The 20541-nt window shown below is 36.8% G+C and overlaps 2 protein-coding genes across 2 annotated transcripts; both read right to left on the reverse strand.

The window, feature by feature from the left end:
* Positions 1-2890: 2890 nt before the first annotated feature.
* Positions 2891-6721, reverse strand: MED31 (SOH1 family protein). The gene is made up of 6 exons (XM_059604392.1): positions 6554-6721; positions 5937-6034; positions 4607-4703; positions 4369-4447; positions 3269-3546; positions 2891-3161 (listed from the first exon to the last, which is right to left on the reverse strand). Exons 1-6 carry the CDS (start codon positions 6601-6603, stop codon positions 3149-3151), a joined length of 615 nt encoding a protein of 204 aa, XP_059460375.1. The 5' UTR covers positions 6604-6721; the 3' UTR covers positions 2891-3148.
* A 1471-nt stretch (positions 6722-8192) lies between these two features.
* Positions 8193-20078, reverse strand: PABN1 (polyadenylate-binding protein 1). The gene is made up of 6 exons (XM_059605581.2): positions 19763-20078; positions 19565-19667; positions 17611-17681; positions 9212-9403; positions 8993-9114; positions 8193-8539 (listed from the first exon to the last, which is right to left on the reverse strand). Exons 1-6 carry the CDS (start codon positions 19892-19894, stop codon positions 8494-8496), a joined length of 666 nt encoding a protein of 221 aa, XP_059461564.1. The 5' UTR covers positions 19895-20078; the 3' UTR covers positions 8193-8493.
* Between the last annotated feature and the right edge of the window lie 463 nt (positions 20079-20541).

Below are 20541 nucleotides of genomic sequence, written 5' to 3' on the forward strand. Positions count from 1 at the left end.
GAATCTCTCATCTCTATTTCATTACATGGACATGTCAAAATAAATAAATAAATTATAAGAGAAACCGGCTAGTTAAAAATTGAGCATCAAAATTTTAATTTTACATTCTTTTGGATAATTTAGCCCCTTAAAAGTAATAAACCGATTCCTCTCCATTTCAAATGAAATAGAGAGGATTCTTCTCCCCTAAATTTAGCTTTACACGCTCAAATTAAAGGTGACCCTTCTTTCATTTACTTCTTTTTAATGTTATATATTACATAAATATTTTATTAAGTAGATATATTTTATTTTTGTAATTTTTTTTTACAAGAGCGGATGGAATGATAGTCATTGTCACGTCACGTCAACACAGTATAATAACGGTAAAGATATTGGTGTAATACATACCATGAGAAGTGATACACTTCTTAATTTTTTTTTTTTTCTTTTTAAATGATGTGTCACAATTTTATAATATTTATTATTTTTTAAAATACGTTACCAACTCATAGAGTAGTGACATATAATTTAGGAAATAAAGAAAAAATTGGGAAAATATTTCTCATATAGCATTACTACTTGATCAAATTATCTCATTCTATGATCTAAATCAATTTTTTAAGGAAAAAAAAAAGTCTAAATTAGTTTTGAATGATGATATATATTCATCCCTTACGTAGCTTTGAATTATATATATATATTAGACTCATATTCACGTGGATAAATAGAGTTATTTGTAAAAAGGAGCATCATTATAATTTTTATAATAAATACCTCACCAGATATTGAAACCTATATATCCAGCTTCGTAGCCAACTTAAATTGACTCAATTTAATCACAAGAGAAAGGTTTACTCTTAAGTCTTACCGAAACCTTTGCAATAATAATTAATAAAACTACCAAATATCATAATTAAGTAATATTCTCCCAACTATGTACGGAACTTGAGCGGTGACAAATAATTTTTCATAGACCACAAGCCAATCACATGCCGCCAAATGGAAGGAAAATCACATGTAACCTTAATCCGCTTTGACCATCATCCTTCCCTTGTTTTCAAAACTTTCTTTGTCGGAGTGAATATAATGGAGGGAATAATCTTAACAAACTAGGGCATCTCGAACACACAGCGTTACAAACCATCCTATATCCGATTGTACGTGGCTTAAGACAACGAAATTACAATTATTAAACCCTTATTTGAATGAGTTATATCAAGCAAATACCTTGTCGGTGCCATGTTATGTTAACATCAAGAAAAATGATAGAAATTATTCCTTTGCCAATTAATCTCCTATACATCTTCGTACAATTTACAGGTAAGAGCATGATGGATAACAGCTCTCTATTGTCAAACAAGTGGCCAGAATCGATGTAGATGGATCACGGTTGAAAAGTCCAACTAGGAAAAGTTATTTACATTTGTTAGGAGTCTTCGAGTTAGGAGTAGAAATTAAAATTGTTTAATGACCATATCAAGAAAAGTTGCATTTTTGCTCACTTTCTCTTGAGTGCGACTCCTGATCTTGATGCATGCATGGACCATGGTAGTGGTAAGATCCCTTACTCTTCCTTGTTTTAGATTAGTGAGACTCTAATCTAGACAAGCTTAATTATGCAATAATTAACAACTAATTAGCTTCACGTGTCTTGCACCACTACACCTTTTCAAAAGGAACCATTTTATGTAAAATAAAAAATAATTATTAGAGAAACAATTGTATTTAAATGAAATGATAACAAATTAATTAATAAAAGGTATAATCTATTTTAAGAGGATCCTCGTGTCTAAACAAGCAGAATAAGGCAAAACGACGTAAAGGAAGTGTTGAAGACATGCTGGAAGCGTTAACTTATATATATATGTTAGTATTACGTAGTTGATAAGGATCCACAAGGTCATGATGACAATGAGGCAAGTGGCAATGCCAGTTTATCTAGCCATTTAGATAGAAATATAAATTAGGGCGCATAATTTTTTTTGTTGCACCATACGTGAATTTTATATAAATTTAATATAAAATTAGTGGATTAAGATTGATGTCTTACGTGTTTAATTAAATGGATTTGATAATGTTAACTTATATAATCTTATTTATGTATCAACACAATCCGAGCTTGACACGCAACATTAAAACTAACAATTTTTTACATAACCCGCAAACTCAACACGGAATTAACGGATTAAGATTAGAGTCTAATCTGTTTAGTTAAATGAGTCAGGTTAAACAAAATCATCCCTTACTTTGGAACAGAAAGAGTTATTAAGGGACCTTCTTTCTCAAGCAATTAAACGAATTAGAATTTAAATTGTCTTTAAAAAGAAATAGACTCGTATACAGTAAAATAAAAGTGCAAGTGCCAAGTGCTACAACTTCGAGATTTCCCTAACCATCTTTAACCTTTTGATGATGAGTAACCTCCCACCAGCCTCGCAGCTTTCTACACTTAAATTCATTCAAGAAACCTCCCAATATTTTAAGCTCTCAGCCGCATTACCTGGTTGTAGATATGGTCAATTTTTTGGTGTTTTTAACTCTAAGATTAACTACCACAAGTTATGCTCAAGCTTATATATATATATAACCTAAGAAACTATTAACAAGACAAAATGCCCAGAAAGCAATATATCCTCAAACATAGATTAGCTTACTACAGTAAATCTGGATGAAATTGTGGTAGGTTGGAAATTACAATGAGAAAGGTGGGTACTTTAAAATAGATTTCCCCTATATGAAAATTAAACTGCCATCTGACCACTGGAAGTTCCCTAGAGTGCTCGAGATTGTATGTATGGAGGTGTTGAATCTCAAAGATGGACTACTAAATTGTGGTTGTACCCAGAACTTGGTTGCAGAACTCCTAAAGGAGTTTGGGCAGTGTAATTCTGTGACACAAAGAATGTGCTTGGAGCAGAAAAACTTCCATGCAGATCATCATTCAAGAAGCATTAGAATGATCTAGTAAACGAGCCGATTAAGAATCATCAAAATGCTATATCTGTTACTACAAAGGGGCTTATCATAGTTTGAACATTTTTTAATAGAGATTTTTACATCAATTTTCTCTTCAGTTTCATGAAGTAGGAGGAGAAGGAAACGTTGATAACTATCTCAGCTGGTAGTTTCCCCCTTCTCTTTCTTTCATCATACAACAGAGTGCAAGTTATCCTTCTTTCCTGTAATGATCAATTAACTTATCAGAATATGTGCATTTGAACTGAAAAATATAATGAATATATAACGTTATCAACTGCCATACTGGACTAAAATTGCAGTGACATACTTTCTTTTTCTTCGATCAACCCCACTACTCCGGATATCATTTTTCCCAAGAGCAGATCCATGGGGAATAGCATACTGCATAGGAGAAAGGACTGGAGCAGGAGGTGCTGTAACAGCTATTGTAGATGGAACATGTGGCACAGGTTGTACAGGCAGCTGAGGAGGAGCAGACACAGGGGGTGCAGCAACGGGTTCAGGAAGGGGTCTTGGTAAAATATGTTTCAACCGATTGTTCCGATAATTCTTCCAGAAGTAGAATTGTTGCCGATGCGCCAATTCCTGAGAAGTTTCAAGAAATTTCAACTGATTTTGAATCTATCCAAAAGGTTATGTCAAAAAGAGTTATGTGTTACTGAAAAAGGAAAAGGGATAAACACAAAAGTCTCTCTTTCATGGACCATTAAGATATTTTATTTTACCTCTTGTTCAGCAAACTACTAAACAGTCGAATTATGCCCCCACACCCACCCAAAAACTATCCAAATAAAATGCAAATTAATTGGTTAGATCTATGTAGGTTTAAAATGCAACACGCAGACATTTGAAACATCTATCAAGTCACTCTTAACAGAACACTTGATTGAAAGAGAACATAGTAATGATAAATGATTTGATACATCTTTACCATCCTTTTCTCGGGGATATGCTGACACAGATGGTTTAATTATAACTATGGTCTATGAAATAATAACAGTATAGACCATGTCTTTTTCTTTTTTGGACAGTCTTGCATCATTTTATGAAAACTAGAAATTATAGGATATTACTAACATGCTCTAATAATACAAACAGATGAAAATATTACTAAAAAGAATTCAATCCATTAATGACTCTTTATCAGTAGACTCCAATTAAAATCAAACTTTGCAGCAGAATTGCAGCATTATGAAGTGGAAATGTTAACTGGAAGGTTCAAACCCCAAGGGAACCTTGAAATACTTTCTCAAGAGATCTAGAAAGAAATGAAGACAACATTCAACTTTTGAGAGGATTATGTTACCGATCTCAGATATATATATATCTGAAGCATCAAGGAAATTTCAAAGGAAAAATTAAATGATTTCCCTCGAGAAGAGAAATGTAAAGATAAACGATCTTAACCTTGTTGCCAGGATGTGCCATTGCACTGCGGAAGCTAGCATTTTGGAGAAGTTCAAGAAAATATAAGCAATGAGGATACCTGCATTATGTCAGGAATTGATATGTAGATCAACAAAATAAATTATAAAATTTGGTAGACCACTCAATCGTTAAGAAAAGCTAAACCAAATTCCCCCACCCCACCAATATAAGGCAAAGCCAAAAGTTTTAGGGTAGAATGATAGGGAGATTAGCTTACATTATAAATTTTACATACTCTGGCTGTTGCCAGTATTGAAGGTATTGAAGGTAGCCAATGAAAGCTTCATCTTCAAAATAGCGATTCTGGGCCAAATCTGCATTATAGATAATTAATCATTAGGGAGAAAACACACACAAACACACCAATAGGTGACACCATCCTTAATACCTTGCATCTCTAGACACTTCAAAGAAATTTAATGAAGAACATAAAGACAAATATATCTTAACTGTTGAAAATATGGTGTGTTAACACTACCTAGCAGGTTCTTGTGTGTGAAAATACTCTTTGCAGCCAAGAAAAAGAGAATTTGCGACTTTTAGTTTGTATTTCACAATATTGACTAATTCGAGGAAGCTGCCATAACTTCTAAGTGACGTGTACAAAAAACATGACTTCTCTTCCAATAACCCAATCTTTTCCATGACAATACCACTTGCAACCTCTAGGACACACTCAAAATATTACCCAACCTATTTATTCAGAAAAATATTGCAAAAAAAAGAACAAAAGAAAATTGTTTACGGGTGAAATCTAAAAGGGCCGTTGTTGGGGCTTGCCGCTTGCGGTTCAATTCATATCATGATATCATCAACTGAGAAAAAAACAGAGAAAAGAAGAAAAGATGTTTTAGGCATCCTAATAAAAAACCCATTTGAATTCCCAGCATATACAACATGAGTGCTAAAGAACTCCCCATATGCTAATATATTTTCCATAAAATAAATGCTTAGGCACCCAGTGCACAATCACCTAGGCTTGAGGTAAGTCAAGTCCGACCAATCAGAGCTTGAGCAATCACCCCCATTCAAGATTTTGCAAATTAACAAAGGGCAGGAATGAGTCGGTGAAATTTCCAATGTTTTCCCCTTATAAATCATTCTCACAAACAAAACCAAATCTAATTCTTAAGAGTTGTCGATATGTACTGTACCACTAAATTGAAGCATCCTGGATGAATTTATGAAAATCACTTAACTGTATGAACCTAAGAATCTACCAACAATTTCCCAGTCAGTAGTTCTCTTTTCAATTTGATTTTTCTTCAAACATCTAATGAGATACCCAAATAATGATATAGAAGGCTTTCCCAACCTAGTTGCTTTCATCATCACAAATGCTTCATTTAATTGACAAGAAGGAAACAGAAGTCTTGTATCGATTATGATTCTGGTTCACCCAAATAACACCCTAACTGTAAGACTCCAAATTCTTTTTCCCTGGCACTTCCAAAGTTCTATACAGGAAACGCTGTAGACGCAGATATTGCGTAAGGCACTCAACACAAAAGGCAAAGAGAAAGTTTTTCACAATTCTTGAAACATACAGTGGATGTAGGTGGGATTGGCTAAGCATTGGATAAATTCCAATTCAAGCAAAAACCGCTGCCTTCCATCATCCGGATCTTTATATACGCTCATTGGCCTGTAAAAAACAAAAAACAAAAAAAGAGAAGAAAAGAAAGAAAAAGTCGTTCAGCAAAGGAAAAGAGCCATGAACTATTGCAAATTAGCAGTCATTAAGACAAAGATAAAACCAATTACTTGATTAACACAAAAACTAACTACTGTCCGAATTCCCTCATAGGGCTTTATTTTTGCTTGCTGATAAAACTTAGAAATAGAAAACCAAAAGAAAAGGCCAGCACAATTTTGAGTGTCAGATTTTTATTATCTACCTGAGAACGCAAAACGGCCCACTACGCTAAAACCAACAAAACTATCAAGACTTGATTCAGCTGAACATTTCCTTACTTGCCCTTTTTCTTCTTTCTTCAAAAAAAAAAAAAAAGACTGACACTTTCCCTTTTTTCTTTCTTTCTTTTCCTCGACTTTCCCAGCAACCAAACAGAGGGATTATAAATAGAGTTATAATGGGTGGGGGTGAACCTTAAAAGAAAAAATTTAAACAACTAGTGAAAGAAACAAAGAATTAGATGCTTACGAGGATGAAGAACTGAGTGAATCATCTCCATCTTCTTTAATAGAGGCCATTGAAACCTCCTCCAATACAAAACAATTTCAATAAACAAATTTATTTACACAAACAGTTTATAACGAAAAAATGTGAGAGGAAGAGATCGCAAGCATTGCTGGAATTGCAGGAAAGGACAAATCGAGAGAGAGAGAGAGAGAGGAGCTTGTTTCTTAAAAGCTTGACCTAAGTACGGGAATAGGGCCGAGAAGGGTCAGGCCCAGACTCGGCCCATAAGGGTATGTCCTGAATATATATATATATATATATATATATATATATATATTGTTTATTGCAAGATAAAAACAAAATAGATATAAAGAATTTTTTTGGCTAGTCTATGGCAAAACCCGTAGAGAAATCTAAAGAGAACCTGATGAAGGGAATGCCTCGTTCCAATAGGCTTCCAAAGATTGAACCTAAAAGAAGAAGAAGCTGAGGATGGGACAAAAGAAGGCATGAGATTATGCTATAGAAAAGGGAAGCTCTTCCTTCTCAACCATGGTGCTTGTTCTTTGCAATCCAAATTAAAGATTCTATTTTTGAAGAACTTCTATACGTAATCAAAAGTCAAGGGACTAGGTCTAAATTTTGAGTTATGTTTGTTAGCGATTTTGTTTTCTGTCTTTTGTTATCTGTTATCAAGTCCAAAACATTAGTAAACAACTCAAAACACAAAATACTCTTTAAAATACAAAAAAATTACTTTTAATTTTATGTCACAAAAAAAACCGTTGGTATCTGATTTGAGAGAGGAAGAGAGATCAGGAGGAGAAAATAATATATATATATATATAAAATGCCTCTGCCTTACAATGAGGAGGGGGAGCCCGTTATATAGGCAAATTACAATCAGTAAAAACAAAATATAATCATGAACCAAATAGTAAAAAGTACGTTCAGCAGTACTGTGTAGTCCGCAGTCAAAAGTAAACAGTAGAAAGCACGTTCGGTGCCAATCTGGAACAGTAAAAGTCTTCAATTTGAAATAGTGCTGTCGGTAGACAAAACATGAACAGTGAGTGTTATATGATTACTTTAATAGAGTAAAAATACTTTAGAGAGTGAAATGTATGGTATTTTTGAAAAATGTTTAGTTAAAATAGAAAAAGTGAAATTTTAACTAAAATTTGATCAAACTAGTCCTCTAATGCTTGTGCCCTAATAGTCGTGTTTATTGCAACGAGGACAATTATGCGGCTGATTACAGCAGCAATAAGATAATATGTTTCTATTGCGTAGACATGGCCAAATCAGTCAATGAGGAATTTGTTGTGACTAGAAGCCTAATAGCAATTTTAAGACATTAGTTTTCAATTGTTCGTGCAGGGAAGGAAGGATTCGAACTAATTTAAGCATGGTCCACAGTCAATTGAGCTATCCTTTGGAGATGAAATACTTTTTTGTTTCTTAATGCTTTTACTTTTCCCAACGACATTACATTTCAACTCTTAATTGTAGTAAATTTAAAAAATAAAAAATTGAATTTGTAGTGAATATATGAAATATCAATCTGATACCATATTCTATACCATGATAACTCCTCCAATGGATGAATATACCATAATAAGTAAGGCAAGATTAATTTTCCATAATTCACAATTAAAGCTTGGAAGTCGAAGCAAATAGGTGGTTACTTTTAATTCTCAAATATCTGAGCTCATCCAAACAGAATGGAAAATTACAAATCTAGCGTAGGAGCAACTTATGGAGGCCTAAAGATAATTTTTCACTACAATAAATATTTGCCCTTTTATCCCTTCCATAGCAGGTAAAGGCATGAAATGACAAACATAACACTACAAGATCAAATTTTGGGGGAAAAATCACATTAACCATGTAAACCGTTATACAACATAAGATAATGGTTTTCTCAATTCGCGGAACCCAGTAAAGTAATGGATTCGGCATTAATATGGCCTGTACCGCATGGGTCGTCTGAACCTTGGAACCCTCCTGCACATTGGACAAATCAATCAATAATCAGATTGAGCAATATGAAACATATATTAAACACACACACACACACACATACATATATATATAGAGAGAGAGAGAGAGAGAGAGATTGCAATTTGCAGTGGCTTGACAAAGTTTTCACAACAACAAGATTCCATCTGTAAAGAAAAGAAAGAGGACCTAGATTCTTGGGATAAACATACTAAATAGTGGAAAAATGGAGACTGAAACACTTAAAAAGAAGGCACAGACCGATAAAACTGTGTCAAAGATATCTTAGCAATGAATCATATGTAACCAATAAGGTATCTAAAATTTTAAGACACAATCCCAATACAAGCTAAAAGAAAGCAAAGTTAGCAGAGACTCCATTTGATTTCAGAGAAAATCCAGGTATATTTATTTTCTTTCATTTCTAGCAATCAATCTGAGTAAAATTCTAGCGCTCACCCATAACCATATGAAGGATAGACAGGCATGAAGGGCCTTCGGGATGGAAAACCTAAATATGGGTTAGGTCGCCTTCCTCGATATTGTTTCATTCCAGGAATGTTTGTTCGCTTAGCAGAGACCTATAGAAAACCCAAACCCGCCAATAAAAGTAAGCAAGTAAATTCACAAAGTAACTAACAGCAAAATAATAATAATAATAATAATAATAATAAAGACCTTCAATTGACGACCATGCAATTCGGATTCATTTAACAGGAGAGCATTCTGAACAGCATCAACTTCGACAAATTCAACATAAGCAAATCCTTTTGGTTGTCCAAACTTGTCGGTCAAAATCGTCACTCTGTTTACTGTTCCACAAGATTGAAAGTGCTGCTGGACTTCTTCAGGAGTACATGCATAGTCAACCTGAAATTGATAATATGACATCATAATTAATGTTCCCCAAGTCTCATAATTGTCCAAGAGTATCACACATGAAGTATCATAAAATTCAGAAAGAATACTGGCTCACTTTCTAAATCATTTATTGGTCCAAACCAACCCTAAACAAATTTAACATGCACCAGATAAAGTATCCATGTAGATGTGACCAAGCCCTGACATTTGGTTTCTTTCAAATATACAAATGCAGGTTACCCAAAGTTTCACTTGAGAGGGTCTAAACCACTACTGATAACTATGGGAAGACAAAAAGGCATGCGTTATGCCAGAAGAGCATTCTATGCATGTAGTAATAACTAAAATTAGTAACATAAAATTCCCATAAACCCTTGAACTGTTGATTAACAGACCTTTCCTTGAGAGTTGTGTCATTGGTCAGGATTTTTGAGTTTTTCTGGTTTGTTTTTATTATGAACAGTTAGGATTAAATCAAATTAAAGGCTATGGTAAATAGTTATGAACAGAGCGAGAACAATGACAGTTAAAGGCCTTCAATTCCTTTTTCATTGGATGGTTACCTTCTTTAAGAACCTCCCAACAATATTGAAGGAAGGCCAAAGAAAAACCATCAGGGATTTATTGCCGTCAAGAGCTTTCACCACCTAAACACCTCGCTCTCCTCAGAGTCTCTTTCCAACAACATTAAAAGTAAGACCTTCCAGTTTAGGCAGCCAACTAATTAGTTCTGAATAAAGCAAAGTGTAAAACTGCAAAATATGCTCACTTTGCCCAATCTGATGAAACAAAGCCATCAACCACTAAGGAAACAATGGAGTTGTTCCTTCTATTCAAATTAGCCACTCAATGGAAAAACTTTGTATTCTTGTCTCCTTCCCTCAGCCAAAGGGCACTCGATTTCTATCTCCAAATCACTTCTTCCACAAGAATAATCCTCTCCATGTCACAAGATCTCATCCCTTCTAACCTTTTCCTTATCAAATAAAGATCTTTCTTCAGCAATAGCGTCAAGATCTTGGATTTCATCCAAAAGAGCCTTTTTCTACTTCTGGACATTGCCAAATACCTCCTAATTCCATTTTTTCAAGTCAAGCTTCAAGGCTTTCATTTTGCTAGCCAAAACAAAACTAGGGGAGCCTCGAAAACTATAGGATGACCACCATTGTTTCATCTTATCCATGAATCTCTCGAATTTTAGCCACATTCTCAAACATGAAATACCTTAAGTTCCTAACAATATCACCACAATCAAGCAATAACGGAAAGTGATCCAATAGAACTCTAGGAAGCCCCCTCAAAGAAGCATCGGGAAACTAGGCGTCCAAGTCAAATTAGAGAAGAAACCTATCAATTCTGGACCACAACAAAGGATCACGGTTAGACCACATGAAATTACTGCTACAAGAGGAATATTTATAAGGCTTGTTCAAAGATGAACTCGGAGAACTCCACCATAGACGAGTGGGATTCATTAGATCCCTCGCTTGGGAAGTGGATGATATTGAATCACCCTCAATACACCATGGAACATTCCATCAACTAATCAACCCAACCAATTCATCCCAAAGTACTCTTTGGTCACTATCAGCATTAGGACCATATACACCAGCAAAAGCCCACGCAAAGTTGTCATTGACATTTCTAAAGGAGCAAGCCACATAATTGCCCCCACACTACTCAATTTTTTCCACCACCCTCGTATCCCACATTACCATGATTCCTCTAGAAGCCCCTATCATAACCAATAACACCAATTCACATGAAGACATACCCATAAACTGCACACAACAGCCCTAGATACCAAAGCCCACGCAAAGTTGTCATCATCATTTCTAGAGGAGCAAGCCACATAATATGCCACCACACACTCAATTTTTTCCACCACCCTCCTATTCCACATGGAAATGATGCCTCCAAAAGCCCCTATCGTACCCAAAAACACTAATTCACATGAAGACAGCCCCATAAACTGCACACAACAGCCCTAGATACCAATTCCCATTTGGCTTCCTGTAAACAAACAATATTGGCCTTCCATCCTCTAAAAAGGTTCTTGATTCTCAAGCTTTTATCGCTCTCATTTAACCCTCTCACATTCCATGTCAAAATCTTTAAGCTTCACAAAGAGCACGCTGGACCCCCTTCCTTGCCTTTTCCTTTGCTAGGCTAACCTCTCTTAGGATCATAATTAGCATAACAAGCTAACCTATTTAATTCTTAGTGCCTTCTGTTCACTGACTTGGGAGGAGGACTATTGGGAGAAGCCGGCCCATTATGATCTCTACTCGCTCTAATGGCAGTGAGAAGCAGTGAGCTGCCCCATCAACTCATCCTCAAACCCCTCACAAGACAACCTCACAACATGCTGAAAACTTCTTATTTTCTGAACCACCAGATCTGAAGCCTCTGAAACAGGCAAACCTAGGTCTTCAATTACAACAAGGGGATGAACATTTAATGGCTCGCTGTCCCTATGCTCTTCCCTAGGATAAAGAACCAAATCCGAAGAAGGCACATTGACCCCACTGCAGATGGCCAGGATTAACCCCGCATCACTGCCTGCCAAAAGGGAAATCCCAATGAGCTCTTGCTCCTTTCCCATGCTTTCTCCCACAATCTTCCCAAAAGGAGGACAAAAGAACCCAGGATTTAAACCTAGAACCACAACTCTCCTCCCATCTCTAAAATCTAATGACCACTCCAAAACTGTTGGAAGGCCCGTTGCATCAGTACTGCCCAAAAAAGAAACGAGTCACATTGTCAACAGAGGAAAATCTCGAAGGTGTGCTCAAATCCAAAGGCCCATCATACTACAAACTCAAAACCTACAAACCCGACACTTGAGTCACCACCAGAACAATTTGAGGTAAAAGCATGAGCTCTGACAAACGGCAGCGTCAACATGTGGGAGATTGAGGGTACCACCCTTGACGATGAACCACCAGTCGAGGACTCAAAGGCTACCCCCTCAAGAAATATTGACTCTCCTTGTCTCCGCTAGGATGATCGACAGCGATTGCGGTAGATGATGGCAAGGCTCATGCATAAACAACAAGATGAACAAAAGAGACACCCATACACGCTCCCTCGACCGAACTTGAAAGAGAACCCACCTCGCCCATTCTAACTTTCCACTTGAGAGTGGAGTTGGGCCTTGATCGGCGTTGGCTTAAACACCAAGAGAGACCTCAAACTAAATCAAGTCTAGCCCCTTAGCACGCGCACTACCAAGTTGAGCTGCCAAATATAAGCTTGATTTAAGCACTCTTGAGCCCTCACTCGAAAGGGCACTCCAAAGACTCATGGAGCTTCTGATATAAAGGATTTTCGTCCGATTAGCCCTGTGGGAAGGACATATAAGATTATTGCCAACGTCTTAAGTAATAGAATGAAGAGAGTGATAAATAGGGTCATCTCTAAACCCCAGAATGCTTTTGTTAAAGGTAGGCAAATCTTGGACTCAGTTCTCATCGCCAATGAATGTTTGGATAGTCGAATCAGATCAGGGGAACCCGGCTTGCTATGCAAATTCGATATGGAAAAGGCCTATGATCATATGAATTGGAAGTTTCTACTCTACTTACTGAGAATGTGCAGTTTTGGAAAGAAATGGTGTTCCTGGATTGAACATTGCATCTTGTCAGTGCAATTCTCGGTTTTGATCAATGGATCTTCTTCTGGTTTCTTTGATAGCTCGCGTAGAGTGAGGCAAGGAGACCCTCTCTCTCCCTTCTTGTTTGTAATGGTCATGGAGGCATTTAGTAGGATGATCAATGCCTCGATAAACCGGGGACTCATCTCTGGTTTCTCAGTGGGAGTTAGAGAGTCGGATCGGGTTATTTTCTCTCACCTTCTCTTTGCTAATGACACTTTGGTTTTTTGTGGGGCAGATCCTAATCAGGTAAGAAATACTGGCGCCTTACTTGTTTGCTTCGAAGTTGTTTCTAGATTAAAGGTGAATCTGGCTAAATCTGTCTTGGTCCTTGTTGGTAATATGGATAATGCGGGCATGCTAGCTGGCATTCTGGGATGTGGAACAGCTTCTATGCCTTTGAAGTACTTGGGTCTCCCGTTGGGGGCCCCATTCAAGGTCAAGGCCATTTGGGAGGACATGTTGGAGAAATATGCTAGAAGGCTGGCCCCATGGAAACGTTTGTATTTGTCAAAGGGGGGGAGGATTACTCTCATAAAGAACACCTTATCCAATCTTCCCACTTATTTTTTGTCTATGTTTCCTATCCCTGCATCCGTGGCGAAACGTATTGAGAAGATTCAACGTGATTTCTTACGAGGTGAGATTAATGAAGAGTTCAAGTTCCATCTGGTCAGCTGGAACAAGGTCTGTTCTTCGATTTTTGAGGGAGGTTTAGGAATCTGGAATTTGCGTTTGATGAATCAAGCTTTGTTGGGAAAATGATTGTGGAGATTTGCTCATGAGAAAGAGGCTTAGTGGAAAAAGATCCTGGTGGCAAAGTATGGTGCGGTTTAGGGTGGTTGGTGTTCTAGGGAACCTAGTGGATCGCATGGGGTGGGGTTATGGAAGCACATTTGCAGGGGGTGGAGGTTGTTCCAATGCCACATTAGATTTGACCCTGGTCTTGGGTCCAATATCAGGTTTTGGAAGGATATCTGGTGCAGTGACATGTCTCTCAATGATGCTTTTCCTGGACTTTTCAATATCGCCACCAATAAGATGCATCTATTGCGGATAACAGGGAGTGTCTAAATGGTTCTGTACAGTGGAATGTTACCTTCATTCGTAGGGTTCATGATTGGGAAGTGGAGGTCTTGGCCTCTTTTTACACGCTCTTGTACTCGCATACGATGCGTGGGGAAGGGGAGGATAGGATGTGGTGGATCTCTTCATGTAAAGGAAATTCGAGGTAAGATCTTTTTACAGGATCCTTGCCTCTAAAGATCTCATCCCTTTCCCTTAGAAAAGTATTTGGCGCACTAAGGTTCCTTCGAGAGTGGCTTTTTTTGCCTTGACAGTCGCGCTTGGAAAGACTCTAACCTTGGATAATGTTCGGAAGAGAGGTATTGTTATGATAAACCGTTGTTGCATGTGTGAATCGGATGGAGAGTCAGTTGATCATCTCTTTCTTCATTGTGGGGTTGCACGTGTCTTGTGGAATGCCATCTTCACTCGGTTCGGCTTGTGTTGGGTTATGCCTGGTAGCATCAAGGAGTTGCATGCTACTTGGTGGGCGGGTGGCAAATCTCATAATGCTGTTGTGTGGAAGATGGTTCCTCTTTGCCTCATGTGGTGCATCTGGAATGAGAGAAATGCTAGATGTTTCAAGGACTCGTCTAAGAACATTGAGGACCTTATCCACTTCTTCTTGTACACCATTTTCACTTGGACTGCTGGCTGGCTAGCGCCCTTAGTGATCAACTTCCCTGATTTTCTATTTATGTTCTCTTCTTCTTAGTCGCTCTCTTGTATACTCCATGTGTACTAGGGTTGCGGCCCTCTGCGCTTTTGATTTATTCATCTTTACTTATCAAAAAAAAAAAAAAAAAAAGCAAAGGCCTTCAATTCCCGAGGAACACTGGGCTTACAGGAACTTGAGCCCAAATGAGCCTTTCCCTACCAAAACCTTTACCTATGACATCCTTCCAACAACCTTCATTGGGGCCTTACTCGCTAGCACGAATAAACCTCCACCCAAATTGATCGTCTAGAAGCCACCAAGAGGCTTTCAAAATGCACAACTTGCTCCCATAGCATTAAGACAACTCTAAGAAAGCTACCACCTTTTGCAACTCAATGGCATAACTTCTCCAACCCCTCCCTCTAGACCCTTCAGAATGGAAATGAAGCCTCTCCAACCACCACCCACGTATTATGCCAACACCAAATATTGGATATGAATGTTAGAACACCTATCAAAAATGAAACACTACCCACCCACGAGGATTTAACCAGTGCCTCCACTGTGGCCACCAGCCACACCACACTAACCTTACCAAGAAAACTACATGGGAGACCCCTCCACTCCTTTCGACAACACTTAAAAATTGAACGCCCCCCTTCCACCAATAGCTCGCAAAATTTAGCTTCAACGTAGAACCAGCTCGAAAATCCCATCATGAAACACCAAAAAGCGAGAACTGAGAAGACATTGTTACTGGAAGAACCAGCAAAAATGTGTTTGCTCAACTAGATTATTCAACTTCATCCAAATCACACTAAACTATTACCCAAGTAAAGGCCCATACCTTTACACACAACATAAAAGCTAAATTGGATATAAAATTTCTAATAGAAATATCAATTGATAAAATTAAGGAATAAATGCAAAATTGGTCCTTGTGGTTGGCCTAATTTACAAATCACTCCCTGTGGTTTAAAAAATAATTTACAGGTCCCTAGGGTAGGCCAAAATAACATTTAACTCCATGAATTCATTTTTCATTAAATGACTTAACGGAAACCGTTACATTGCCACATCACACCCAATAAAAATAAGACACGTGTTCTTTTTTATTTATGCTTGTAAAAAATGACATAAGTTTTTTCACGTCATTTTGAGGCTCCAACACACACTCCACGTCAAATTAAATAAAACCTTATCCCTCTATATTCCCTGTGCCACCGTTAGGCCTGGGTATCAGTCAAAACGGTCCGGTTTTGGCTCTTATCGGTTATTAATCGATAATTTTCGGTTAAACGGTTTATTAACCGATACCGAACCAATAAGAATTTTAACCGAAATTATCGGTTATAACAATACACGGTTAAACGGTTCAACCGAACCGTTTAACCGTGGGCTTTATATTGATTTATTTTGTTGGGCCAAAAATGAGTTTTTTTTACTTTTGAGAGCCTAAATACTTTTTGTTGGGACCTAATTATTTGTTTTTTGGGCTAAAAATTGAAGCTTTTTTATATTGATCCACCACAACTTTTTTTTTTATATTATAAAATGTACAAAGCAAATGGACTAATTAACATAATGAATGCTAATTAGACTAACAAAACTAGTTAATGAAAAATGCTTTCACCAAAGGTAAAGAAATCTCATCCAATGCCATCACTAAAAAAAAAATCAAACCTACCCAAACCCAAATTAAGATAAGGTTACATAAGTCTATATATAATTCCAAAACTACGTCGTTTTGACATCCCTACTTAACGGTTTATATCGAGTTAAACGGTTAACCGATATGAAATTTCTAACCGAACCGATAAGCATACCGGTATAAAAAATTTAACCAATAAGGATATCAGTATATCGGTTACGGTTAATATCGGTTCGGTCGAAACCGGTACACGGCCGGTAATCGGCAACCGGTTAATCTGCCCACCCCTAGCCACCGTTGTCTTCATCTTCCCCTACAATTCTTACCGTCGTCTTCATCTTCCCAAAAAGAAAATGACACAAAGAGAGAGGAATAGATTGTTTCCGATGCCTGGAAACAATCTTTGAAGATGCTTCAATGCCAAAAAACAAATCCAAATTTCCATAGAAAGACAGCCCAAAAATGCACTAATCCAAAAACGAAGATACCCAAAAATCCCAGAGTAACTCACAAATCGAAGATCACACCCATCGGAAGATGAAGATGACGGCAAGAATCGTTGGGGAAGATGAAGACGACGGTGGCACAAGGGATATAGAGAGATTAGGTTTATTTAATTTGACGTGAAGTGTGTGTTGGAGCTTCAAAATGGCGTGGAAAAGCTTATTTGTCATTTTTTAAAAGCATAAATAAAAATGAACACGTGTCTTATTTTTATTGGGTGTGATGTGGCAATGTAATGGTTTATGTTAAGTCATTTAACGGAAAATGAGTTCAGGGAGTAAAATATTATTTTGGCCTACCCTAGAGACCTATAAATTATTTTTTAAACCACGGAGAGTGATTTGTAAATTAGACCAACCACAAGGACCAATTTTGCATTTATCCCTAAAATTAAGCATCATTTACTAAAATAAATTAGTCTATTCATATAAATGCTTAATCAATTAATAATTAATTATATTCTCAATCAAAAATTCCTTTCAACTTGGTAGCAACACCAACAGAAAAATCCAATCGTCTATTCAAATTGATATTTTCCAGAATAAAAAGTACCCTATATAAATATCCAATAAATGGAGAGAAGAGCATGCAGAAATATATATATGATATTATGACTTGTATATGATATAATTTCAGAGAAAATAAATTGATATGGGGCAAGAAAGGGATTGTTAAAACCTCACATTACCAACATAAATGGATCGAGCATCCACCTCCTCCTTTTCAGCCAGAGTTGCAGAAGTGCCAGATGAATCTTCATATATATTCAAAAAGAGCATATTCATTAACTAAATATTATAAATATTCTTATTTAAAGAGTCAAGTCTTGCCATAAAAATTAAATTCAGCATCAAACAACATACATGCCATATGTGGTTCGAAATGATTTTTAATCTGGCCGCCTACTATATAATTATATGAAAATCAAAAAAGATGTACATCAATTCAAAGGTCTCTGTTAAAATACTAGCAATCAAGTTCTTAAGATTACTGTTAGATTGGACGGCCGCAACTGATTGCTTTGCTTTGGCTTCTCTAATTGACTACTAAGATTTACTGCATTTGGAGACTAGAATTGGTGTTTTAGTTTTTTTTTTTTTTTTTTTTTATGTTTCTCGTGTACACCTCAGGCACTAGGGTTGCTTCCTTTTTTTTTTTTTTGCGCTTATCAATGAACTAAAACCTTGTCCAAAAAAACGCAACAATTATAGATCATATATTATAGCACATCCTAGACACAATGAAAAGACTCCAACTATCAATTAAAAATTAATACTGCTGTTAAATTCCTAGCCCAGAACCAGGATTATGATCTTACTTCTTTCCCCCCATTGATTCTTTAGAAATATGCTTTTTTTTTAACAAGTAATTAGCCCCAATGGAATCCATAAAGCACGATCCTTTTCATGTAAGTGATAAATTTAATTAAAAGGGCACACTTAAAGTACACGGGGTCTATAAGAGAATCACACACACACACACACACACACACACAAAAAAAAAAAAAAAAAACCAACAACAACAACAAAAAGAATTATTACCAAAGTTTACAAAGGGCTAAGCTACTAAAAGTCGTCAAACACTAAAACAGCGACATCCGCAACAACATAGCTCTTAGATAGCAAGATAAAATAACCTGTTTCAAAGCCCAGCACTGAGGCTTTCAGCTTTACGCCTATCAAGAGGCACAAACAAATTAGGAAACCCTTTTGGTGTAGAGTTAGGCCTCCATAGTAGTTGTTTGAACCTTAATAATTCTTATTTTGATCATACTATTAACAAGCTTTCATATTTTGAAAATATATTTTGTATCTAAGGGTCAGAATCAGCTCTTGTTAGGATTTTATAATTTACCAAAGGCTTACAACTTTTTCTTTGTTCACTTGTGTAAGTGGTGTTTTCCAAGTTCCCTGAAGCTTTCTACCACTTCAAAATGAAACGGACCAGATCAACCATCTGACCATCACTTAAACCCACATTTTGTCAAGCTCATCAAACAAGCAATCCTAGCACCTGAGACTACAAAATTCAGCCTCTGTTAATTTATACAGCACTGTTCAACACATCCACAATTAATCTTTAATCGTTTTAGTTGGACCCCAAATCCATAGCCAAAGTCATTTCAAGCCATTTAACCGACCTATTAATTTCAAATCGGCCTTCAGTCATCAGCCAACAAGACCCAGAAAAATCCTGAACCTAGTTTTCATAATCACAACCCCCCCTTCTCTCTCCCACCCTAACACCTTTAAAACACTTTCACAAGCCCTTCACATAACTGACCACCTTCCTTCACAAAGACATCCTCTAAACTTTGAATTCCTGCATCAAAGACCCTAGCCATAGTAGCTGTTGGTTCAATTTACATATCTTATTTATCCTAAAATCAAAAATCAAAAATCAAAAATCAAAGTCTACGTGATATTCTCCCATGCCTGCTCCCAATAAACCTAGTAAATCAAACAGTATGGCTAAATCCTCAAAATATAAACTTGAGATTCCAATTTCTTTACTTTACCCACCTTTTTCGCCACAAACAATCAGAACATAAAGCAGACAACACCACCATATATATATATATATATATAGAGAGAGAGAGAGAGAGAGACACAGAGAGAGAGAGAGAGAGAGAGAGACCTTGAACAGCGCCCATCTCCTTCTCGACCTTGGCCTGCATTTCTCGAAGAGCGCCGGCTTCTTCTTCGATTTCCTTAAGCCTCTTCTTCATGTCCTCCAACTCCTATCCAAAAAGAAAGCACCATACAAACCAAATTACATATGTCCGCACACACACACACACACACGGATGTTGATTGAAAGGAAGGGTGAGGGAACCTTGGAGTTGGGGTCTTGAAGATCCTCTTCGTCGACCCTAGTAGACATCTCCACGTCGGCGTCCATCTCGCCCTCGTCGGGGATCTCTCCTCCGTAAACTTCGTGCTCTTGCTCTTCGTGTTGCTGCTCCATCTCTTTTAGTCTTTTTACTCTTCTTTTGTTTATCAGTGTGAGACCGCCACTCCAATCCTTCCTATTCCCTTGGCTATTGAGCTTGGGATCGGGTGGTCCGGGTACAGAGTGCACTTTTGGGGGAGAATCTTCAATTAGGGTTTTAATGGATCGACACTCGGCAGGGGTATTTTCGGATTCTTCCTCTGTATCCAATTCCTCGTAGTAAAAGACTTTGGCCATACTATGTGAAATTCATCTTTGCTTCACATCTAGGGATTACTATTTGATTTGTTAATTTTTCGTATGCATTTGAGTTTATTGATTAATTTATTTTTTCATATAAAATAAACATTATTAAAAAAATTTATATTTTGTAAATTGTATTAATTATTTTATAAACATCGCAATGATAGAATAATTATTCAAAAAAAAAAGAAGTAATATATGACATTTCTCTTCTAACTAAGGATATAATAGCTAGCCTTTGGTTGGTACCATAGATCACCTCTTCTTTCCTAAAAGGAATATAAATGTTCCTAAAAGATAAGGATATAATTGTTGTGCTCAAATTTACTTGTCAAGAAAATTAGGGAAGAAAAGTAATCTTAACATTAATGTTAGAAGGATGACTCGTGTCTTTCTTGTATTATCCTAAAATTGATAAA

This window comes from Corylus avellana, chromosome 9 (assembly GCF_965113065.1).
Source record: "Corylus avellana chromosome 9, dhCorAvel1.hap1.2, whole genome shotgun sequence".
In the NCBI taxonomy this organism is placed as follows: Eukaryota; Viridiplantae; Streptophyta; class Magnoliopsida; order Fagales; family Betulaceae; genus Corylus; species Corylus avellana.